The 25,898-nt window shown below is 39.0% G+C and overlaps 1 protein-coding gene across 2 annotated transcripts; it reads right to left on the bottom strand.

Annotated features, from left to right (window-relative positions):
* Window positions 1-3,781: 3,781 nt before the first annotated feature.
* On the bottom strand, window positions 3,782-18,277 carry rb1cc1 (RB1-inducible coiled-coil 1). Of its 2 annotated transcripts, XM_085805617.1 has the most exons (23): window positions 17,926-18,277; window positions 16,779-16,911; window positions 16,560-16,686; window positions 16,295-16,465; window positions 15,852-16,054; window positions 15,225-15,639; window positions 14,966-15,136; window positions 14,689-14,873; window positions 14,374-14,560; window positions 13,564-13,645; window positions 13,388-13,452; window positions 13,177-13,280; window positions 12,296-12,422; window positions 10,194-12,124; window positions 9,781-9,967; window positions 8,347-8,455; window positions 7,733-8,033; window positions 6,219-6,270; window positions 6,074-6,121; window positions 5,550-5,608; window positions 5,204-5,331; window positions 4,955-5,025; window positions 3,782-4,689 (listed from the first exon to the last, which is right to left on the bottom strand). In XM_085805617.1, exons 2-23 carry the CDS (start codon window positions 16,847-16,849, stop codon window positions 4,612-4,614), a joined length of 4,872 nt encoding a protein of 1,623 aa, XP_085661743.1. In that variant the 5' UTR covers window positions 16,850-16,911; window positions 17,926-18,277; the 3' UTR covers window positions 3,782-4,611. The 2 variants fall into 2 exon arrangements, with proteins under 2 accessions (XP_085661743.1, XP_085661744.1); XM_085805618.1 differs by lacking the exon at window positions 6,074-6,121.
* Window positions 18,278-25,898: the final 7,621 nt, after the last annotated feature.

Consider the following 25,898-nt stretch of genomic DNA (forward strand, 5'->3'; position numbering starts at 1 on the left):
CTTTTCTAACAGTGAAATCCAAAAATATTCAAGTGATGTACAACGATGAGATCTGATTAACAGTTTTTGATCTCCTGGTTATTTGATACTGAATATTATAACAGACAGGCAGTAGCATATTCAGGTATTTTCTTCAACCAGGTAGGTCATTTCCAGCTTAATTAAAGTGATATGTAGACACGATTGAATCTGAACACATTCTGTTCGCTTTATCTGAAAAAATAGTCATCTGCAGCTCTAACATTTTTGTTAAATTGGAACAGCATTTCTCCTCTGAGTAAAACCTAAGCACACAGATGCACAGAGGCTAAACTGAGGAGTGTTCCACAAAGCTAGCATTGCAACTGGGCTAAAAATAAAACCTGGCAAAGTTATTCTGATCCCTTATTGGTCCCATAGTTTGATTTCACATTTAGCATTTGCATTCCCCTCCGCATAAACATTTCATTCTTCCCCTCCTGCAGTACAATGAGACTTGAGTGACTTTGGCAGCAGATTTTGGATCGGTGCTCCTGAATCCACCAGTGTATGTTATCAGCAGGTAAACAAGCTTTCGAACAAAGCCATAATGGAACTGCAAGCGGCATAAAGAGGCTCATCTCAAAAGCTATACAACCCATCAAAGCTGGTGTCATTTCCTCAACACTGCACTGCAGCTGGAAAATGCATGGCTGTTAGTTACAGTTTAAATCGCCTGTCTATTTTCAGACACTTCAGAACTATTTGTATTGATTATTTACTTGTCAGTAAGCAGCCAGATTACCAAAATAAGACAACAGATTTTAATGTTTACTGGATTCTTTTCCGTTTTGTTTTGTGGTAGAAAATCAAAAACTGTGTCATGCACTAAATTAATGGGATTTGCACTATAGGGTATTTGAATAATTATTTTCTACTGAAAATGAAATACTTCTATCTATATTTGGAAGGATTACTGATGGCATTGAACTTAATGTGAAAATAATTTGCCCTTTAAATACGTAGTTAAGCTATATCCTACACTTTCTGCTCACCAGATGCAATCTTGTTAACCACACGCCTGGATGCTTGTCACCAAACTTTCCACATATTTGCCTTTTGGGCACAGCTCAGATGCACAACTAAACCTACGCACTCTCCTCCCAGTGAGTGGAGAAGCCTCAAAGCTTTCCTTTCATATGCTGCATTATCTCTATGGCGGTAATTATCCATAAAACTATGCCATCAGATGTTGATGATTTCCAATATGAACCCAATAAATGTGTTTAAATTTTGAATTATCATATTTATGTGGATATGTGTTACTAATAGTGATTATGTTCGTCATGTGGGTAGAAAATCAACCATCCTTATATTGCGCATTCTCACATATTTCTCAGACATTTCATCACACATTTAATCTGCCCCTGTCTAAGATTTTCTACTGAACCTGTAGTCAAGGCAGAGAGAGGACAATAACGGATGAGATTATGAAGCATGTCTGTTAAAGCATGTCTGTTTGATCATCATTCTGTTTAGGTGAAGTTCTCCACTTGGTCTCTTCAGTCTCTGACAGCAGATATATAACCTAATCTCTTTCCCTAACCCTTTTCTTAGGCATGAATAGGGTGGAAATGTGATGGCATTAAGTCGATTTACTCCTTGGTTTGCAGTTTCAGCCTTAATGCCTCTTGGCTCTTCTTCAACACACTCGTCCCATTTAGATTTTGAAAATATAAATGTTATGTTAAGGCTTTCCTATTTATTTTCATTTATCCATCATTTGAAGTTCATGCATATATTTGCTCTACAAATAATGCTTGTTTATTTGCAGCTGCATCTATCTAGTATAATGTCAGAGATATTGGAAAATCAAATACAACTTGTGTATTATCTTCAAATGCAGGAGATATCAGTGACAAAGGGCAAGATCTGAGACTGTATGACATTCTTTGTGAGTCTCCTCTGACATCATTTTGATATTTCACATTTACTCATCTAAACCTTAATTTAGTGCCTCCAGCACATGTTGACATGCAAAGAAAAGCTATTATAATGTGTCTTTGAATTTCAGCTGATGGCATTTGAAAGCTGCATACCTGTCCTTACACAATTACTGTGAGCATATTTGTGATGAAATTATGCTTTTGTACATGAAAAAGTTCAAGTTAGTTTTTGAACTCTTGTATGGCAGCCATAAAAGAGTTGAATTTGAATCAGCCTGTGCATGATGGTATATTGTAAATACAGCCAGCATGTTGTGTTAAATTTTAAGACAGTTTCCTCACTGAACCATCTTTCAAAGGGTTTAACACATAGTCACACCACTTAATTATTAAGCATTACATATTTGTTCTTAATAAACATCACATTGTACGGCCCTCTCTATATATTTTAAAGGTGCAAAGGGTATATTTATACATATATATATAGCACATTTTATTATTGTGTAAAATTGTGCCGTTAGTGGACTTCAACTCAACTTTTCTTTTATATTACCCCTGAAAGCTAATTTTCAACTCATGATTTTTTTTCTTATAATTTAAATTTAGATAATGCATTTCCATGTGTGTTTTAATACATACTGTATGTAACATATGCGCTAGTATATACTGTATGCCTTGATTTAAATATTTTTCACTTTTTTGGTATTTCATTGCAACATAATTGTTAATCAATTTTTTAAATAATTATATATATTTTGTTTAAGTGTTGTTTGGTTACTTTTTCTGCTCAATCAAATGATAATTTTATGTTGAAATAAATATTACAAAACAAAAACAAAGATGCACCCTACACTGAAAGTTTATGTGCTTGCTGCTTAACAACTACCAATTTTATGATATAGTACTTAAGTTAAGTAGTCATGTGTTATAGAAATAAGTTTGACAGCAAGTCAAAAGCAGTTTTAATGATGGAACTAGCAAAAGACTGCACATGGCAATGTTAAATCCCATTCAGCCTGATGAGAGTGACTCCCAGCAGCACTGAGCTCAGTGGGGGGTTGTAAACATTTACACTAAGAGCCTGTCCAGTGCACATGGTTGGTGCTTGCCAGCCACCTCGGTATCGAATGTTGTGTTGCATATTTTGTCATTCAGGCCTGTCCCGAAATTGTAGGAATCACACCATCAATTTATGAAGGAGCCATCCAAATGTGACAACAGGCTTATGCTAAATGGAGAAAATAGAGCTAAACATTGTTAAAACACCCCTAGACCCACATGGAAGAGAGTGCTCGGCGGAGAGCTGCTATGCTCCCCGCTGTGAACTGGGAAAGTGATGTTGGTGGGCTTCCTTCTCCATGAGGGCCGCATCGTTCTTGGGCCCCGATTTGAAGCCTTTTTGAAGTCTGTTTCCTGCAGCAGTGTGCCAACATTAATGTTTCCACAAAAGCAAAAATGCTAAATCAAATGAATACACTATACTGTCCTATTCCACAATGACTCCCGAATCCCCCAGAAAATTTTAAAAGCATCATTAAAAAGATATTTATTACATATGCCTTAATAGTCACTGTGTATTATTTTTGTATTATGTTTCATAATAATGAGCTATTATAAAATGCTTTTTGAGTTGATGAGAGAGAAATCTTCATTTCCAGCAGGTGAGCAATTCTCCTTACAAATGAGCAATTGTCTGCTGGTGTAATTAATGTGAATAGGCGTTTGTCTGTGAACCAGGAAAAGTTTTGACTTCCTGTCTAACGTTATAAGGGTGAGTGAAATAGGATCGTTTACATTTCTTGGTATCAGACATAATAAATAAATAAAATATAATCGCTAAATATGGAAGAAGAATTGGCTATAACAAAGAGAGCAGATTATGTTTGGGATCAATCCTTTATTGTTTCAAAACTCTATCTTTTACAATACAGTCATTTATTGTTACATGTGTGATTGATGGATAATGTACAATGTCTTCCGATAATGAAACACAGTCACAAAGTATTCCTTTCTACATATCAATATTCTATGATAGTGAGAAGTTTGTGCTGATATATTTACTTAGTTCTGACAGCTCAATTACTTCCCTTTTCAAATCAACAAAAGCATTGTTTTTGAAAGTGCATTTCAAGGATTGCAAAACTGACTGTTTCCATCAGTCAGCCGTAATGTACATTTCAGTATTGACAGAGGGCCATACTGCTTTGTGAGTAACAAACAGCATTAACTACATTTCCAACTACAACATTTATCTGGATAAGTAAATCAAAGAAAATATATCAATATGCATGCCATGAACATTCCTCCATAAACATTTATAATAAATGTATATTTTCATTTAATTATGTTGATAATGACACAGTATTTTCCACAAAAGGACAAATGCTGATAATGAGAACTAATATTTAACATCCAAATTTTGTTCAATTTTACACACAGGTCAAATGGCATAATGCCACAGTGTATAGGGCAATGCCCTAATAAGGTTATTAGCATTTGGTCCACAATAACAAATCTGGGATTAAAAGAAAACAAAAATGTGGTAGCAGTGTGGGATTTTGAACTGAAACTCAAAATTGAATGATAATGATCTCTTAATTCTCTCAATTTTTAAGGTCTTTCAATTTTCAAGTTATGAATTATGATGTGAAGTTTCTGTTCAAAAATTAAGCAATATAAATATACATTTTAGCTCATTACTTGGCTATTATACTTTTCTGTTCCAGGGAACAGCTTTCACTCTGTAGAACTTGGTTCCTAAAGGAACCTTGAACCTGTTCTGGGCCTGGTGAAGGAACAGACACAAGGAAAAAGAGCTTTGTAAGACCGGGAGAAGGTACAGACTGTACATACATCAATGTAACAGCATTACTGACACGGATCAAATCAACACATCAGGGGAAAAAAAACCCAGTGTGGAAACTGTAAAAAAATTTTTAAAAAATCAAAAAATAACAATACTTCCAGGACAACACTTCATCCATGTTAATATATATTGTCTCTTGAATATTCATTAAAAATGATTATATATTCTTGGATAAATTCAGTACCTTTTTTGCCTGGCAATATTCCTTCTCCATCACCTTTCCGAGTACCCACGGCCGTCTTGAGGTCCCCGATGCTAAACAAAACAAAACCAAATGAGTTATGTACTTACCACGTACATACAGTATATATTGTCACCGTTTTAATTCATACTTGACTTACGTGCCACATGTTTATTTTGTTAGTACATCGCAAAACAAATTCAAACTGTACAATTCTCATCATAATCACAAAAGGGTTTGGGCAAAGCTGACCTGGTTTGAGGTCCAGTGCAGTGAGAGACTCTGAGTGGAGGAAGTAGAGGGTGGGACCGACTGTGAACAGCACGTAGTTATCATGCCTTTCATCCAGGATGATTAGAACCAAATCGCCTACCTGGAAGCTGAAACATAAAAAAGATGGACAAAGAGACAAAAGGATGATGATACACACACACACACACACACAGTTCTACTAACTGCTAACAAAAACACAACACATCAATGGTAATTATATAATAATATGTATAATTACACTGCACGTAATAATGGTCAGAGTTTCAGTTAAAAATCACATCAGCAAGCACATGTTAAGGCCATGTGTTGTGTTCTCTTCACTTACTCTCTGATGGCGATTTTGTCTGAATGCCGTGACGACACAGACGACATGCTTTGAGACATCTACAAAGAAAAGGATTAGGCCGACATTACACATGTTACAGACAAGTGTTAACAATATTGGCTACAAATGACTTCCAAGAGGAACATCTGTCTGACTAGAGATTTATAAGAAATAGGCTGTGCAATTACTGCTCGTACTTTTACCCCATTGACAGAAATATATTAAAACTAATCTCAGTTGTGTTCTTTTAGAATCAAGTAGTGTCAGGCCTGATTAAAACAACTTTTTGACCAAACAATTACATTTTTTTTTTTTTACACTTTTAAATGGTATGTTTGTATTTCAAGCATGCAATTTCACTAGAATTCATCATCTGTGTATTCCAATGACACTCTCTCTAAAAAAAAAAATCATTTGTCTACACTGAGCTCTTTAACCTCCTGGGTCAGGATTTTAGGCTTTGATGCTACTGCCACCTAGTGGAGCAGGTGTTACATAACCTATAGTAATGACAAGTAACTGACCAGTCTTTGACTGAGGCGCTTGTTTTCTTCTTCCTTCATGTGCAAAGTCTGCAACATATATTAGATTGATTTGATACATGGAGGCATCCAGATACACAGTGTCATAAGGTAAATACAATGTGAAAGATATAAAGTGTCCACTTACCCTCTCAAGTAAAAGTATCCGCTGCTTCTCCTCTGACATCAAGATATTATCACTACAAAAAGAAAACATCAAGATATTGATCACCCTCTGTGAAATGTCAACAAAACTGTAAGGTGTTGAAATGAAAAAATCATATTAAATTGAAATCTGTCATTTTCAAACTTAGTAGTTCTCAATCTTGATAATGATGAATGAAACACTTACACTGACTGATCCTAGCCTGCCTTCCTTCCACTGTCAAATGTCCTCTCTGTCCATCCACTTTTGACTAGTGTACAAAATGGCATGGTTTCCTGACATTCTTCAGTAATGCCTGTCTGTGACTAGCAACCAATTTTATATCATCCTAACAAAAAAGGATCTTGACTGTATGTAATTGCAGCCTCCTTCAGGTCTGGTCTATCTTTGCTATGGGTGTGTTGTATAAGACTAACATGCTGAGAATACAACATTAGGCAAAATTAGGTTTTTCAAAATGATATCCTTGGTAAAAACCAGAGAGCAACTTCATAAACAAAACTCAAAATCAAGGGTGATGCATACTGGTGTAGGAAAACATACTGGAAACTATCTCAACTTATTGGTGTTTTCCCACTAAGTGGAAAAAAATAAATATGTATGAAAATATGCTAGATATTTGCTGCTGAATTCACTTGCTCCTCAGAAAGCATTTAAAAAACAGAAGAGATCTGTATTTAAATTTTTACAGGTTAAAAGGGCATGTCAGTTTTAACATTAGGAAAAGTGAGAATGACTGGATGCAGTGATTCACTGCCATTCATGTTTGATTGTACCATGTACCAAGACTATAAAAGAGGTTTACACATACACAACAACGTCAGCTTGACTTCTTGTACATCATGTGAACAAAAACACGGTTTCCTCTGTCGGGCTCAAAGAAAGAGAAAATCCATATATTTCTACATAAAACATCTGACATCTTGACTGTGTAGTTGTGTAGTAAATGTCCTGAATGTAACAGAGTCCTAAGGAGATGAGCATGTACAGGACAACCATGGGAAGTGGGAAAGGACTGTAGTAACATCAGTGCATAAAAATAAAAAATGAAAAATGAAGGATGAAGTGAAGACGAGGCTATTTGAAAAATTCAGGCACGCACACATGCACACGCGCACACACAAGGTAAGGTAAAATTGTGCTTCCCCTCGAGACAGATTGTCCTTTCAGTGAGCTGTCAAAAACACTTCAACCTTAAAAAAAAAATCTCCTTTGGCGTCAGTCTCACATAGTACTAAACAGGTTTCTTATATAACATTTAATGCACTTGTTATGTGTCAATTTTGGTTCAAAAATGAGGTGTGGAGGGGGGAAAAAAGAGAAATGTACTGACTGGCCAAATGCATGTCATCACAGGACTTAATCTGGTTAAGAAAATGCATGCAAATGTGTTGCTTTGACCTGATTTCTTCCCAGTAACCAGGTGAAACGAGCAACCACTACAATATATCTTTGACTGTCAACAACACAATATTTACTGGAGAGGGGATGCTTACTGGACTGTCACCATGCTGGCCTCCACTGCTGAATCGACATGTTCGTCATCTCGAATGGCTGCTACTGAGGCCAGTCTGTCAGTTTCATCCATGAGCTCAGAAGTACAGGCCCCGGCCACAGGCAGAGCTCTGGCTGCTGCTGCTGCTCCTCCAGCCTCTGTGACCTCCTGAGCTGATGGGTTTGGAGCGAAGAAGGCAGAGGAGACTAGTGCAGTGCTGCGCAGGCGGTTCAGCTCTTCTTCCAAGTGTTTCTTCTCCTGCATGACACTGGCTCGGTCCTCAGAGAGCGTCTCTATCAGAGCTGCAATGAGAGAAGATAAATAAGGAACAAAATGCCGACCTAGAACCTACGACTTCAAAGGCTGGCCATTCTTAAAATATGGCAGTAAGGAAAAGAGAAAAGATGTCTGACTCTTTCTAAGGTATAATAATAGCAACATCAAATTACCATAAAATTTGCTCCATGAAAACCTCTAATTAAGAAAACCTGTGTCAATAAGTGTGAGCGGCATATCTAAAGACACAATTTGCAATAATGAGTTCTTTCATTAGACCAATTAAAAATCACTACCCTCCAATCGAAGTATGAAAAAAAAAAAAAGCCCAGCGCTCACCTTTGTCCTTCTCCTGTTGTTGTGTAACTTTCCGCAACTTCTCTGTGAGCTCATTGATGATCTGCTCCTTCTTCAGCTTCTCTCGGGTTAGAACAGTGTTGAAATTAGTCTGTGAAAAAAATATAATATTACTAATCATTTAGAGTTTAAACAAGCTTAACATCTATTTTGGTCACAAGGGAGAACTCATATCAAAGCACAAATTATTTGTGAGAATGCCTTTTATTAATTGGTAAATTTTGAGGATTCAGATCAGCTTGCAGCCATGGGAGTTTTATAATCTGTTTGAATTTCCGTATTGTTCCATATCTGATCTTTTCTCCATTTATTACACTCTGTGACAAAAAACAAAGTGGAATTATGCAGGCTAAAACGTTTTGCAAATAATAAAACGGCTGATTGGTGCAATATTTTATGCAAGACAAGAGTCCTATTAGAGTAAACTATGGGGTGTTATGAAACAGATATGCCATAAATCGTTGTAACGCTTAAGTGACAAGAAATACAAAATTAACACAGAAAAAAAGGTTTATAACTTAAGCCAAGCTATTTAATATTAAATTATTAATGGCTGGATTAGATTGTGTTACTATGTAAATGGAAACTCAGAGACTAGACAGCCCATAAGCACCGACACAAAATATGAACATTACACACATATTCAGTTGCCACTTTGTTAGGAACATCTATTAGTTAAAGCAGATATCAGTGGCACGGCCGTTTCGGCTAATGCTGTGTTCAAGGCAGGCTTTTGAAACCGTAAGTTACAGCTTCAAGTCACAACTACGACTTGGTAGCGTTCCAGGTAACCCGTAGCTCGTGTTTTTACCGTCCTGTTGTCTGTGAAAGTTCCCTATAACGGCCACTCGTAACTTCCGACCCGTGAACTCGTACCAGATCGAACTGGTATGACTTCACAGGAAGGAAAAACACAAAGTACGAGTTTCCTTGAACGCACCATGAGTTAGCAGCCCCCGCCCTTGTCAGGCATCAATTGGTCCTCGTGCTACGTCACCACATTCACGCGCATCCCTTGGCTGCACACACAGCCCTTCATGCCGTTCTCTCCCCTCATTGGATAACACTTGTATCCCACAAGGAAAATTTTCTCCTCGGGTTACAGCAGAGCAGAGTGACGGAGAGACTCGTGTTTAGGCTGAAATACTTCATGTAAGTGATTGCTGACGGAAAATAGGACTATTTAGGACTTATATTAACAAAAACATTCCACTGATATCTGCTTTAAGTCATTATTTCAAGTGTATTTTGGAGTCAACCTTTTACATTATTAGAAACCATATAACATCAATCATAGATGATCAATCTTAGAAATTGCCTTCCAACGCAATTAGATAAGATAAGATAGGTTTAGTTAACCACTACACATGCCAGGGTGGAATATTTTTCCAGCCTACTTCCAGCCTGACTACAAACCTGCTGTTCTGCGATTAGTGATGTCTTAAGGTTCTGCATCTCCTCGTTCTTCTTCTTCTCCAGGAGCTCCATCTGGGACTGCAGGGAGGCCCTCTCCTGCTGCAGCCGCTCTTGTAGTGCCGAGTCCAGAGACAGGGGTGCTCCGGCATCTGCACGACCCTCAGCATGCAGCGACAACCCCTCATCGCTGAAAGGCACACAGTAAACTTTCATTCTGACAGGGTAATTACATAATCTGGACATGCAAACACAAAACAAGGGTGAAGGATAGTTAACAGTTCGCTCTTAATCAACTGAACAGTAGCTGCTCAGATTTTCTTTCAGTGTGTCGTTTTAAACGTAAGCAGATTCAATGTAGGCAAATTAGTTAGAACCCAAAGTTAAATTTCTATATGTGGTGCACTGGCATTTACCTTTTTAAGGATTGCCTCTCATGAAGCTCATTCTCAAGTTGTTTAATTTTCTCTAACAGCCTCTTTTCCATGTCTTCCTTCTCCTGCTCTAACTCTTTATAGGCTTCTGCTGTGGCAACCTTGGTGGCCTCTTCTTTTTCTAAATCTTTCTTGACTGCTTGTCTGTCCTGCTCTAGTTTTTTAGAGAGCAGGTCATTTTCTGCCTGCAATTTGTTGATGACTGTCCTCAGCTCTTGCTCCAGTTCTTGGAAGCTCCTCAACTGAGTGTCTTTTTCTTCACTTAGAGCCACTTGCTGGTCTAACACCTGCTTAAGTTTCTGCTGCTGCTCGGCGTGGTTCATCTCGGCGTCCTGGGCTTTCTGCTGCAGGGATGAGATCTCATTGCGCAACAAAATAGTCTCCTCCTCGTGTCTGTCCACCAGCTCTGAGATGCAGTGGTCCTTCTCGATCCTCATAAGAGTCCTCAGCTCAGCTAGGTCCACTTCATACTCCTCATTCTTTGCCTGAAGCTGCTTTTTGATGCCGTCCAGCTCTTCGCTCAGCGCTTTGGTCTCAGCCTCAACCTGGGACTTCACTGCCTCGGCCTGCTGAATCTTGGCCTCCTCGAACAGGAGCCTCACCTCCTCTGTCTCTGACTCTTTGAGGGCCAGCTCCACCTCCACTTTGCAGCGGAGTTCTGTAAGCTCGGTAATACGAGCCACCAAGTCGCTGATTTGGTTGTCCTTTTCTTTAAGAGCAGTGGTATGGTGATCAGCTGCCTCACTTAACTTTGCACTGTTTTCAGCAACCAGGTGGGCCAGAGCATCCTGGTTATCCTTGATAAGGGCCTCTCGTTCTGCATTGTGTTCCTGCTTCAGTCTGTCCTCCAGCTCCTTCAAATGGGACTGCTCAACAACTTCCAACTCCTGTCGAATCTTCTGCTGGCCACGTTCGATCTCAAAGTGCAGATTCTCCAGTTGGCTGGTCAAGGAGTCTCTAGAGGCTGTGAGTGTCTTGATCTCTTCAGCTTGATCGCTGATCATCTGCTCCAGATTTTTGATCTTATCCATCTGGCTACTCTCCGTTTCAAGCCATCGCTCTTTCTCATTCTCTAGCTGAGTAAGTTTATTCTCTTTGCGCTCCATAAGGCCCTCCAGCTCCAGCATTGCTCGCTGGACGTCTCTGACAATATTCTGGTTTACTTGATTTTCCTCCGTTAGTGTCTGAACCTGCTTCTCAAGCTTCTGCCGAACAGCGACGTGCTCGCTTTGATGCTCCTTCAACTCCAGTTCATGGATCTGGCAGAAGTTGTCCACAATGTTGCGCACCTCTGTGGACATATTCCTCAGGACAAATCCAAAGTCATTTTGTTCTTTCAGCACTTGACCTCGTAAGTGATAGAGGTCGTCCTTCACACTTCTTAAATTAGAATGGGACTCCTCTGCAGCAGACTGGTACTTGTCAATAACTTGTTTGAGGACAGTGATCCTCAAGTTCTCCCTCTCTAGTGTTGTGGTATCCTGCATACGCTTGTTGTCAATGGCGTTGATCACCGAAGAGTACAGAGACTCCACCATCATATCAGGGCTCGTAGGGTCACTAATAGGGTTTGGAGACCTCAAGTTCTCTTCTATCACAAACTCATTGACAGCAGACATGAAGTCGGACTCGGGGCTCTCTGCTAGAGAATCCAGGTCAAGGGAGCCATGCTGCAAGACTGGATCCATGCTTGGATGGCCGATGGTCTCAAAGTCAAATGTTTGCGCGTCGATGCTGTCTGGGGACAGGTCCTCTAAAGGAGCTGGAACAGGAACATGTAGAGGTTGGCAGCTGGGTCCCTGAAGGTTAAGAGAGGAGGGGGTTTTGGAGGACATCGGTGAGGTGGTCCCAGGTACACCTTCAGAATGTGGGGTCAGCACGGTTGATCTGTGAGCGCTCTGGGAATAGGATGCCTTGGAAATAAAAACAAACGAAGGGAAAGGAAAAGAGGATTATTACAGTTTTCTCAGATTGGGAATAAAATAGGATTTAATGCTGTTGAAAAATAACTATGTTTACGAATTTCTGTAACCAGTTCATATCATGAAGTAAGTGAAACTAAAAGTTGCTGATGAAATCATTACCCTTTGTTCACTTAGCAGGTCAGTGATAGTTTGAGACATCTCGTCCACACTCTGTGCTGCTTGGACCAGCTGGTGAAGCGTCCCTATGTGGTGATTTAAGGGCTCAAAGTCACACATTGCGGGAACCCTGAGGAAGAAAAATGAGGGGTAAGGGGAAGATTGATAATAACCACATGTATTTTTCTGGGGCAGAGGTCTGCAAGTTAGTGCAAAAATGGCTGGGTCTCAGGCTTATTTCCACACCACAAGATAAGGCAGAAAACAATCAATACAATCTTTTTGACTTCATTTAGTGCTTTAATTTCACATTAAACAGGTCATATGTACGGACCATAGATAACATATACCACATGTGGGGAGCACAGCCCTTCCTCACCCAACATATCTAGTACAATTTTTCAAAATGTCATAGTCTATCATAAATTGGATGTTGTAATCTAAATTATGGTGTTCATCTACTATGGTTTCCATTGGCTTAACTGATTATTTATTTTTTGAAAACACAGTGTGGAGAAAGGCTGGAATTAGAAATGCTTATGAAAAGGTTTTAGAATTGGCTGGATAACTGTCCTTGCTCCCCTTTAAAAATCAATTGGGATTACTGTCTTTTCTTTCACAGAAGTGGATTACTTGTGAGACACAGATAACACAAGCAGATCAATCAAACAAAAGTCGATCAAGTTGTTGTGTGTTGTGTTCACTGTTTAAGACACGTGATTATTCTCCAGAAAACACATTCATTTGATTGCATTTGATTTAGAAATGGACACTTCTAAAAGCACCTGTTTTTATTGCCTATATCCAAGGAAAATTCTAGTGGGCTTATATAACTGACACAGTTATACCTAAAACCATTTCAATGACTGAGGGCAGTGACTTACATAAGGAAAGGCTGCACCTCTACAGGACAGCAAGATTTCAAGTACTGCAGGTCCTCAAGTGAGATGTCTGGAAGTTCATCATCAAACCTTCTGGGCTTACGTGTCTGTAAACAATAACCAACACGGCAAAAGCACATGCCGCTTAAAATATAGTGGGAATAACATGAAGTTAATACCAACATGGTCAAAAAACGAACACTCTCAAACTTACACAGAATGATGTGGGGGGCCATGAATCAAGTCCTCTGAACAAACGATTTCTGAGGAAAGATTTCCCTGAAGAGACAAAGAATCAGATTAGTTTGAGAATGACCATGGTTATTGCAAAACCATATAATGTGTTGTACCACACAAATGTAATTAATTTGGTTCCCAAAAGACACTCACTGAAGAGTTTCCCAAAGGATTCCCTTTTAAACCTCTCTGCCTCGTACAGTCGTTTCCCATCCTTCACAAGCGCATAAGCCCACTAAAAAGAAGAAATGTGAAGACTTTACTACAACAAAACAACAGTTGTGTTTCTTTCGGTCCACTTCCGGAGCTTGGTGACACTCCATCACACTTTAATGTTACTGTGCTGTCATAAATTATTGAAAAGTAACACACACCAAGAGTTGTAGTGAGGTTCTGACCACTTGATACAGACTTAAGTGCAGGAAAAATGAGTAGCACACACAGATGATCTTTCAGCCCTCAGGCATTCTTCAAGATCTTGAAGAAGGCTTCAGGGCTAAGACTTCATCTGTCTTAATAAAGGGAAAATGCATAAGACGCCAGAGCCAGACACTGACCTTCTGTAAGGCAAAAGCTTTAAATGTCACAAAATAAGATAACTTGGTTTCATCCTTGTTCAAAACTGCAGAATCAATCTTATCATCTCAGTAATCTTAAAAAAAATGTTCCCAGGCTCTCAAAAGGAAACTTAAAATAATTTAAGAAAAACAGAAAGAGAAAGCAAGGAGAAATAAAATACATGTGGCTCCCTGTTGCATCAACCACTGTCAAAAAATAAAATGATCTCAACATGTGCAAACATCAAGCACAGCAACTATTTTCCACTCAACGCATACGGACACAGCAATAAAAACAGGAAAGATGGCAGTCATCATTAATTGAGGCTTAATTGAGTATTGCCTCTTTGTATGACTGTGGCTGGAAACACAATTAGTGTCCAAAAACGGCGTTTTTAGCACTGACCTCTCTGTAGTGGCGCATAAACATCTTTCTCCTGACGACTTCCACCACCGCCAAGCAGTACATCTGGGGTACAGTGCTGAGAGCCTCCACCACTCGCACTCGTTCAATCAGCTCTGTCAGAAGTCTAAGCAGAGCCTGAAGCTTCTCCCCATCCTGGTCTGCATGAAGCATCACGTAGCAGCACCATCTATTTCAACACCGAGGCGCAAACAGGACTTTAGCATTTTGAAAGCAAGAGCCAAAATCACATTATGAAGACAAGGTGGTAAATATTGAGGAAGAAGTGATTTTTGTTTGTTTGTTTTTTTTTTTTACTTGAGTCGGACTTGAAGGTTGTTTGCAAGTTCTTGTTTGGCAGTGGTGCACTTTTTTTTGATGTCTAGCAGCTTTCTGTGGTTGTTCAGCATGATCATCAGCTGGTTGGTGTGACTCAGACACAAGTCAGGCAGAACAGATGTATCCTTCAGGTTTTCAGCCCGCTTCTGATTGGCCAAAAATCCCTTCAAGACACAACATGTAAGCACAGTTTAAAAAAACAACCTAGAGTACAGAGAAAGTAATTACAATATTCTTTATGTCTTACTTCTCATACCTGAGCAAGTTCTTTCTGTTCATTTACCAACTTCTTACAGCTCGCAATCATTTGGTCAAGAGCATACAACCTGTCCTCAAGCCCTTTAATGGCTTTCATGTTTTGATTATCGAGCTTGGCAATTGTGTCACGACAATCTGTCAGGAAAGGCTGAATGATCCGTGGGTCAAGCTGAAAGACATAACATTGTAATGCAGACTTCCACATAGTTTTCCTCCACAAAATTTATGTCTATATATTTCATGCATGACTGACTCACCCTATTGATGGAGTCAAAGCATTTCCTCACAACGGATTCCACATCGTTGGGTCTGTCTTGCACGTTGATCCAGTCTAACAGCGTGACATTGAAGGAGGACGGGTAAGCGAAATCTGGAGTGTCTTCATCTAATAACGCAGCTCTCAATCCACCACTGTCAGTCATTTCATTTGTTTCCTGGTCACCAGTTGGCTCACATGTGGCTGTCCCCGAAGCGGAGACGGATGCTGATGATTTGGAGGGTTTCTGTGCATCACCAGGGTGGAGCACAGAGTCAGTGGATTTTTCTTCTTCTGTCTCATCTGAATCCTTCTCTGGGGTGGAACTGGACTTCTCCATGCTCTCTCTATAACTGTGTCTTGTCAAACTTTCCAGCAGTGGTATCCTTGCCATTACGGCTACCGCTGTCCCTAGCCTGTAATTATAATAAAGACATGCGCATTAGGAGGGAAAGTTGATCAAGCTCATTTCCTTATAGCACAAATATATCATTTTTTAGTCATTCAAAATTTTCAAAAGGTATATAAAGATATTGTTCACTGTAATAATTTAGGAGCAGATTATATTTCAATTTCCAAACTAGTGCATAAGATTGAGTGTAATGCAGTTCTCCTTGGCAATACTTACTTTGTAAGTTTCACCTTTATTTCTTCCAAGTCATGTTGATAATTTGCATACGAGGTGTCAAATTTAACAAGCAACTTCTGATACGACAGAGTGCAGTCATCCAGATTAGCCATAATAGCAGCCCAGCCTTGGTGTTGAAGGTGTTCATCGTGAACCAAACGTTCACAGAAAGAGCAAAGTTTCTTGGCAACTTCAAACATTTCCTGAAACAGCATGAGAATAATGTCAGGCCAAGTTGCATGCATTCCATGATTATTGGATTAGTCACAATAATTGAATTAGTAGTAAGACAATTTTAAATGCACAAATACAAATGGTAAAAAAAAAAAAAAAAAATAGCTTAAAACAGTAGTACACATATGACAGGCTAACATTTTGAAAGGAACTTCTTTGGCCTGATATGCACATGCAATGAAAAAAAAAAAAAAAAAGTAAGTAACTACCAGAGCAAGTTGTGTTCGTGAGGCAACGGTGTGAAAGACAGCTGGCATCAGTAGAGACTCCTCCACCTTGACCTGAATCTCACTCTCAATGGAGAAGGTTGTTTTGGGGATCGTTGGATCCCGGTCACACAAGATCATCTCTTTGTTGAACAAGAATATGGGGTTGGTTTCCTATAATTCAAGAGTAAGACACAGGTCATTAGACTACTGCATGAGCAAGCTTTACAAACTAACAAAAACACACAAACACATTGCATGGACTTACAGTGCCAGCACTGTAGCTGCAGACTCGTCTCTCTGCAGCCATACATTCCCCTCCATTGACAACAAGGACTTGATGTTGAATTGCAATCTTATATTTGGCTTGGATGGCATGTTTAAGCTCCAGGACACTACAACAAAGGAGGAATTTATTTAGGTAAAAACAGCCATGATGTACTGCCCACAGTTTCTTTTTGTTATTGCTGAAGTGTTGGTTTCTTACGTTTGGACAGCAAGATCAGTGTCAAATGTCAAAGTGCTGCCATTGTTGACCTGGAACACATACAACTTCATGTTGAATCTCCCAGAGTTCTTCGCACTTGCCTGTCTTGCTCATTTAGTCATGCAAGGTCACCCTGTGAAAAAAGCATAAACATCAACATGAGCCACCTGAGAATTTCACATTTACATTTTATCAAAACAATTCTTTGTGTTATCAATAACTGTGTGTGACACTGCCACTAAACACATAAGGCCATAAAGTTTCTGGAATCACAACCATGTATGGCATTTTCTGTGCTACAACACTGGCTATAATTATGAGCTAGGTTATTATTATCACTGACCATCTCTTTAGATAACTCATACCCTTGATGTTAGGGGCCATGTCACCATCCGCCTTACAACAAAAACTGCAAGGCTCCAAGAATTTATTGCCTTCTAAATAATTTAGTAACCATATCGGTGGTTGCCACCTACTGCCAAGTGTGTGATCTGTGTGATCTGGTCTGATGTTACGTGTACACCTAATACATAAAACTACTACTCCACATTTGTTGACATCCATAGACAAAGAGGCTACTCGGAGAGATTCATTAAAAAACGCAAAGTTAAAGACATTATAATAGAGTTGGCGCTGCCTAACGACCCAGTGTTAACCGTTGTTAGCGTTACAGTACAAAGCACCTTATCAAGTAAGTTGCCCGAAGAGACACAGACAATGTGAACGTTGGTTAACGTCGGCTAATTGCCATTAATAGCGATTTACACGTCTGTGGGCCTCTTGTCGTTCAGGGTTACCCAGGTCCAAATGTTCATGTTTGTTTGTTTTTTTTACACGGAACACTTATTAACCGTTGTTATTAACCTCGAGGCCTCCAGTGAGTCGTTGTTACTGAACAAGAAGCCACCAGCAGCAGCTGCTAGCAGCCTGACTGGTCAATAATAAACCGCTGACTGCGCTAACTGGCTATTAGCTAACACAGCTGTCAGGCTAGCGCTGGGTAGCTGTTTCTAACGTCGATGATTTTGACAAATGTAATAAGATTACGCCGAATAGCTCTCGCCGCCCGCTCAGACATATAACGTTATTAGAATAAGGATGTGATTCCACACTGAATTAATCAAATGCATGATTTCAGTGGTCTTACCTCACTTTACTCGCATCTCCCTGTTCTTGGTCTCCACCTCGCCTAGGCAAGCTGGCTAGCTAACAAGCTAGCAACTGAGCTAGCTAGCTAACCTGTTTTAGCTTGGCATACATAGGGTTAGCTTAGCGAACCACTTAGCAAACGTTAGCTAGACTAAACAACACTAGAATAAGTGACAATCATGGTTAGTTGTACATATTAACCATACTGCTGTTTAGTAATTTTCTGAATTGGCAAACCAAGGCCGAGATGGTGTAACACACGGACTACACCAACAGTTGTTTATCTCAGGTAGCTAACTACGCTAACACCCTCTCAGTAGCTCTGTCTGTTTTGTTGTTGTCATCTGCTGGTGGGCGGTCCGTGGACGAACCGTACAGTTGAGTCTCAACTCATGGACAGCAAACAGCTATTTTACAAGGTAGATACATTTATGGATTTTACATTTTCTTTAAAAAAAAAAAAAAAGTTTCAACATTTGTTCTGAATAAGGTAATTACATAGTCTATGAGGTATTTAAGAAGGTATTTAAGCCTTCATTTAATATATTTACAATTATCTTATTTTTTTATTCTGTCCAGTTAGTTCTTTGGTTTGTTATAACTTATTTCAGCAAAGAACCAAGTCCCTTTCCCCAGTCCTTTTCATCCGTCTTAAAAAAAGAAAAGAAAAGAAAGAATGACAATCTCAATTCCTAATTCATGTTATTATAACATGTTGGCTTCCTATTAACAGTTTTACTTTTTGATCATTGCATTTTGTATAGCCTACATAACCGTCAGCTTACTACGATCAATGCATTTAAAAGACAAATACATGTTACTGAACCGGTTCAAAAGATTCGGCTCTGAAAACAGTGTTTAATTTCTCATCAGTGCATGCGTTCGTCACTGTACTTTTCCAGGTGTATTATGGGAAACTGAAGTCGAGTGTTTTGCTGCAACATGAGAAGGGGTGTGGTTAATGTGAGGCTGCAGTGTGTGGATGATCCTATCCTGCTGCAAAGAGGAGGTAGTTTGGGGGTTGCACTGGTGGGGTAAGCGAAAACTTTTGATCGTCGTTTATGGGTTTTTTTTTTGTTTTTTAATCTGGCATTTTAGTTAGTTAATATGTGAAAGCTGAGGAGGACTATTCTCCAGAAATGTTATAGGCTACTTGTGTAAAAACCTGTTTAACCTGTAACTTGTGTAACTTGATTTGGTTCATTTGTCTTTTAGTGATCTGAAAAAATATGTTACTTACTTAAATATTTATTACATGAATGAATAAATAAGGTACCCTACTCTATATTTGCCAAACCTGATTGTTTTTCTTTTAGACCGGGATGACAGATAGATATCATGCCTCTCAAAAGACAGAGTGGTACAGTCATTATAATGTTATAATTTTACATTGTGAAGGATACTGCATTGGCAAATTGATGCTGGCAAGAGGGTAGGCTACAGTGGTCGGCAGGGCCATTTGTTAAACAAACTGCAGGATTTTCTTCTGCTTAGTGTAGTTATTAGTTGTCATTTAGCTGAACTGTCCCTTTAAATCCATGTAAGGTTTCATTGACCACTAGAGGTCACTGTAGTATCATAATTTGTTCGCCAGAAGCATATTGTATAAAGGCCTGAAGGCATAAATTGCAAACAAATTAGTTTTTTCCTTTTTCTTTCACCTTTTATTATTTCTCACACCATCATTTATAAGTTCACTCAAAATATTTAAACAAAAAACATGAAAAATGCCATCCTCTGTGACCTAGGCTATATGAGGTCACCTTTAGATCATGTTCACTTTGTTCACTTGGGGCAATGGTGTAAATACCAAAACAGACCATTAAGTAGAAGATCAGGGTTCACACCCCCTGTGGTTGTCCTGTTTCCTAATATCCCTAAATATTTCCATATGGTAACAATGTAACATTTACAAACTAAGCTTGTGCATTTGATGAGGGTGACCAGAATAACTATAAAGAAGTGTTATTATGCAAAGAGAGTGACATTTCCTATATTATATGCTAGATAGGCTGTGCAGGGGTAAATATTGCTTGTGTAATATACACGTATATTATGTCCTACATAGTGATAATATTGTATTTGTTAGGCAGTTTGACCCAACAGAGGCTCAACATCTCTTCTTTAGTGTTAAAAGTCTCCGGTGGAGGGGATACAAACCCCAAATGCAAGTAAAGCATCATTTTCTGTTGTGGATTTCTGAAATACACTTAAAAACAATGTTTGCTCTTTTAAATTAGTATCAGCCATAACAATGTTGTTATAGGCTATATTTTTGAGCTATTAAAGGGACAACGAGGAGTTTCTATTTGGTTATAAAAAAGTCTCATGTTAATGTGGATGAATCTTCGCTACCCACACTTGTTAATGGGCCCATTCTCGATAAATATATCGTTTTGTCTCTATCATTATTTTGTTATTATTAGTGGTGGCAGAAATGCTGGTCGAGCCGACCAGCGTTTCTTTACTTTCGGTTTCGTGGCGAGTCATGAGAATAACGCCGCCGAATCGCCGTTTATGGTCGGAACTACGACGGTATGTGAACGTCTTCAAACCTCTGACTTTAATTCTTGATGAATGAAAACATGAGTCCGTCAAAGAATTTCACGGTGCGCGCGGAGGCTCATAAATGTAGTGTGAAAATGCTTCGCTTTTCCAAAACTCCTCGTTGTCCCTTTAAAGAGGCTCCAGGACCCAAACCAAAACATTAGAGGTCACATTGAATTGTCCTTCATACCTATCGATTTATCAAATATTACCCTAAGCTATGATTTAATTTTAAAATCTACAGTGACTCTGTTCACTGTATAACTGTAGTCAACTGGAAATTGTATTTGTATTGCTACCATTTTTGTGTTTTTATGTGTTGTTATAGCCCCCAAATGCCCTCCCACTTCATCTTTTAGCATTTAAGTACTGCACTGAGTTTCAAAATATCACTGTGAGCTGGGAGGAAGGTCAGAGACTGGGGGTGGGGGTGGGGGGGCCTATAACAAGTCATTCAATCCTATGAACTAAATGGAAATTATTGGCCAATTCTAACTGTTATCAGCAGGCCAATAACAATTAGTTACTAGTTCCCAAGCCTGCTGTAATCAAACAATGGGAATAGTCATATGTATCTTGGAAGTAAAAGATTCCCTGAGGTGAACACAGATGCAATCTGAAATCACTTATTTTTCTTGCTGAAAATAAACTCTATTACAGTGTGGTAAAAGGATGACCTTGGGGTTGTGTTTGAATTGGGTTGACAACTTGAACCTTAGCAATAGAAAAGGAGAGAGGATCTCTGCCGGTCCAACCAGAAAGGTCGCTGGCCTGATCCAGGCACAGCTATCTAAAATCTCTAAGAGGCCTCTGTTCACTGTACTGCACTCGCTGCACCCTTAGATGGTCGTTAAACTGGTGTGTCTGGATGGCACCCAAGAGTGCCTAAACATAGTTGAGAATCATATCTTCTCTCTGCAATTAGCTCAGTTTGCTCATGAAATGATGCTGTCTCTTGTGGATGCTAATATTTAAGCTTTTTGCCTGACAAACAAAGTATTTTTACCATTTATTAAGCTGCTGGTCGCCTCTTTTCTCTGAACAGTTTCCGGTGTTTGGAATTATGTTATTATGTATTCTGATTTTAAACTCTCTTCGAATATTGTCAAATATCACCAACAATAAATCCTGTGTGAGAAGCACAAAAAGCACAGAGCATATTTAGGGTTTTAATGGGCTAGACTTAAATGTCCATGGGAGACAATAGATTTTAAGGCGTGTGTGTCTAAAAGCAGGCGGGACATATTAATGTTGGCCTTTCTTGCCTTCCATAGAACTGAGAAACAGCGGCCTCTATGCATTATGCACAACTATGGCTATATTGTGCAATCAATAATAATATAACTCAATTTCATTCTGTATGGCTGGTACATTGCCAGCAGATGTTTCTACTGAGTCATCTGTGGTTGGTGGATGAAAAAGCAATGTGTTCGAGTGGCTCCATTTTGTCTTCAGTCAAGTAATGTCAGCAGAGTTCAAGTGTAACAGTCATTTGAAATGAAGTTTGGTGAGGACTTTGTAAAGATTCACATGAAGGGTTTGGTCACACGTATTCATAAAGACAGGAGAAATTTCACCAGAAGTTAAACTGACAACCAGGAGGACTAATTCAGACAAGTTTCATAAGTAATGCTCCTCTAAACCTTTCCTCACCAGGTGTAAATGAAACCAGACTATTCGCATATTCATGACAACTTCCAGTGTCCTGGGGCTGTTCTCAGAGGCTCTTGCAGATCACATGGAGGAGGAAGCTCAATTATTCAGCTATGAGATATAACACTTTACTTGGCAATGTCATTTTGCTCTAAAGCAGACCTAAGCTTATTGTTTAACTAAAACAATTTAAACTGTTGATGAAAATGAAACACACCAGAGCCTCTGGCATATTGTTTGCAGACTGTCCATCTGTCCGGCCTGTACACATACTGTCCCTGCTCCATCGAGGTTTTACTCAGCAAAACCTCGATGGAGCTTCCTCAAATTTGGCACAAACATTCACTCAGATTCAGTGGTGGATTGATTACATTTTGGTAGTCAAAGGTCAAAGGTCAAGGGGATAGTGACTTCAACGGATCACAATTTGTAACCTGTCAACACAATATCTCTGTAACAACTTAAAGAACTTCTTCAAAATAATCACTTACATTGACAGAAACAAATAAAACAGACATTATAACTTTCAAAAGTCCTTGAATACGCTGCAGAGATGAGCATGTTGTCCTAAGATATTAGTTCCAATGCATCAACTTATCAACTTAACCCTCTATGGTACCATGTTGCCCTCAGGCAACATACAACTTTTTGGCCTGTCACATCTCCACAATTCATCCCATTTAATGCTGTAATACTTTAAAAAAGAGAGGAGACCTTAGAGAACCAATAACAATGCTTTAATTTATCACATGACTTTCAAGAAGCCATACTGAAACCCTTTTTTGCAGACTTTTTCAAAGGAAACAGGTTTGCCATTTTGCTCCACTAAAACGGTCTGAAAACATAACTTCCTGGCCCTTTTTCATCTGGAAAAAAAAAAAAATCATATATATTAATTTTTTTTTTTTTTAATTCTTTAGATTATGTTTATTTAGTCTATTTTGAGACATAAAAACACTCCAAACATCATTAGGAAGGCCTTTCTGCCGTTAAGTCGAGCTTCCTCCACTTTTGGCCACAGCTTTGCCCGAGCCTCTCTGTCCTCCTTTGAAAAGTCCTCCTTGAAGTGGATGTTCATTTCTTTGCGGACTCTTGCCTCTTTGAATTTCCTCAAGACTTAGTTTAGGGCAGTCCACGTTGCAAACTGTATGATAATGGGCCTCGGCATCTTGTTCTGTGAAGTATAATTTTTTTCCCCCCAGGCGGATGGACCGTGTCGACCATTTCACTGAGTTTGTCAACAGCCACTGGGGTCACCCTTGTGACCCATGTCTTTTGTGTCTCTGTTTTCTCTTTCTTTCAATCCCAGAAGTCTGAGATCCCACTGTCTCTTACTATAAAAATACTTAGCATTTTCAAGGCACATTTCTTTGAGAGAGTGGTTTTCATTTGTCAGAGCCTCAATTTGTTTCTGCATTTTTCCAATATCCTCCTTGTTCAGTTTGACTGCTTTTGAATTGGCCTCTATGCGGGATTCAAAGATTTTGAGCTGCTTGTCCAAAGTAATCACTTGGACAGATTTCACTTTTCTGGTCAAAGGTCAAAGGTAAAAAAAAACAACTAAAAAATACATTACGTGACATTGTTACATCATGTGGAATAGTTACTGTTATTGTTACTCCTATTACAACTTTTTGGGTGAAACATTTGCCAACAAGGAAAACCCCACAGGAAATTCTTTTGTGTGTCATACCCCTCAAAACAAGGTACTTGCAAGGAAAGATAGCCCATAAGAGCACTGCCGCCATTATCATGTTTCAATACATACACTGAAAGAGCCAGAGAATGAACTGCATAATTCATGTAATTGCACAGAGTATGAAGCACTCCTGCATATAATCAGATGCAGGAAGTCACAGCATAGGGTATGAACTCATCTATCTGAATATTAAGATATTTTCTGATCCACCAAGTGTAACTTGCAGCATCCAAGCAGGACAGGTAATTGTCAATGTCATGCAAATAAGTCACCAATTGAACACTTCTATGAAACGAACTGGAGAGTGACAAAAATCTTTATAGCTAGTAAACAAACAGTGCTGCTAAAATTGTTGTTCACACTTGGCGCGTGCAACAGGATGAGTATAGTAATTTGTAAGAAGGAATTTCAAATTTGGTCAACAGATGGTGGCAGAAGGCTGAAGATAACACACACACTCATACTCATATTTACAGACATACACTAACACACACACACAATGTGAGATGCAGTATGTTGCAGAAGTGGTTCATTGTTACATAAATGAAAATATATGTCTGCTGCTTCAGATTCTGACAAGGTGTTGTAAACAGTGAGTTTTCAGAAAATAACAGCGACAAAAAAAACAAAAAACACCATTGCTGATTAGACCATATCTCCCAACGGATCCTTCAGATGTGGTTCAGTCCCGCTCATTAGGAAGCACAATGTGGCAACACACTCGTGAAGCAAGTTGGTGACTTGGAGCAACATCATCCATCATGAAATAATGACCTTGAATAATGATCTTAATCTTCAAAGCAGCAGGTTCGTTGTGGCTGCTGAATTCACATTTGCTCCGACAATGACACTGCTGTGCCACAGAATAAAAACTTGTGTGTCATAATGCAGCTGTTCAGAGATGTGTGCATTATCATCTGAGCCACCACAAGAGGTTACATAATCAATCAAATAAACATAATTAGGTAAACACACACAAAAGAAAGATCGGGCCAGAATAAAAATAATACAGCGATAGCACATATTTAGATTACATTACTGGCAGAATTTTTATGCCTCTCAAAAAAAAAAAATATATATATATATAGAATTATAATAGGCAATTTTCAAATTATCAACCTTCATGCCACTTGATAATAACTCTGTGATAAAAATCAATATTAATCCCCAAAAGTAATGATGGAAAGGATAATAAAAAAAAATGATTAGGCTGTTAGACTGTTATTAATTCACGAATAACAATAAAAGTGCAAAATTGTTTATTGCTTGAAATTTTATAATTTTTGCTGAATTACATTTTCATTGATCTAAAACCCTTTTCATTTTGGCCCTGTTCTTCTTTTCCTCTAATGCAGAAGTGTGACATACAAATGACACTCATGCCTTTGTTTGTCTTTGTTCATTATCTGCAGCAGCACATTGCTGCAACAGCAGTGGAAAGCTTGACTGACTGTGACAGTCACGTATGGCCTTTAACAGCTGTTGTTGTGAGGCGCATTCAGACCAGCAGGTGGCTCCGTGTCCTCCTTTGCAGGGGAAGAAAGATCAACTGTGATTCCACATCACACCACTTCTTAGGAGATTTCTTAATGTGAGACCTCACAGGCTTGTAGTGATATTCGCCACAGTGGCCTGCGGATGCTGTTGGAGAAAACTGGCCTGAAACAAAAAAGTGTGGGAGAATACTTTATCGCTTTTTTTTTTTGGTTTGCTAGAAGTAAAACCTGACTGTTTCTTTTCACCACTCTCTCATTGCCTAATACAAATGTGTGCTTGTACGAGATAGGACCACAGAACCTCTTGCAAAAGAATAATAGCCCTGGCCTACAAGTTTCATTACACACACAATAATTTATGAGTGTGTTTGTGGTTTTGAATCTGACAAGCTCACTCATCAACTAATATAGTGTTCGATTTTATGAAATTGTGAATAAACACGTTGTATTTTTTTTAAAATATATCTTTTTTTTAATTACTTGGGGATGTTACAAAGTGCCGCGCGTCCGCATGCGCGTGCGTGCACGTGTGAAAGTGTTACTGCGTGGGCCTACATGGGAAACAGCAGCCTTATT

Source organism: Trachurus japonicus, chromosome 17 (assembly GCF_045865225.1).
Source record: "Trachurus japonicus isolate A0001 chromosome 17, Traja_1.0".
NCBI classification, from domain to species: Eukaryota; Metazoa; Chordata; class Actinopteri; order Carangiformes; family Carangidae; genus Trachurus; species Trachurus japonicus.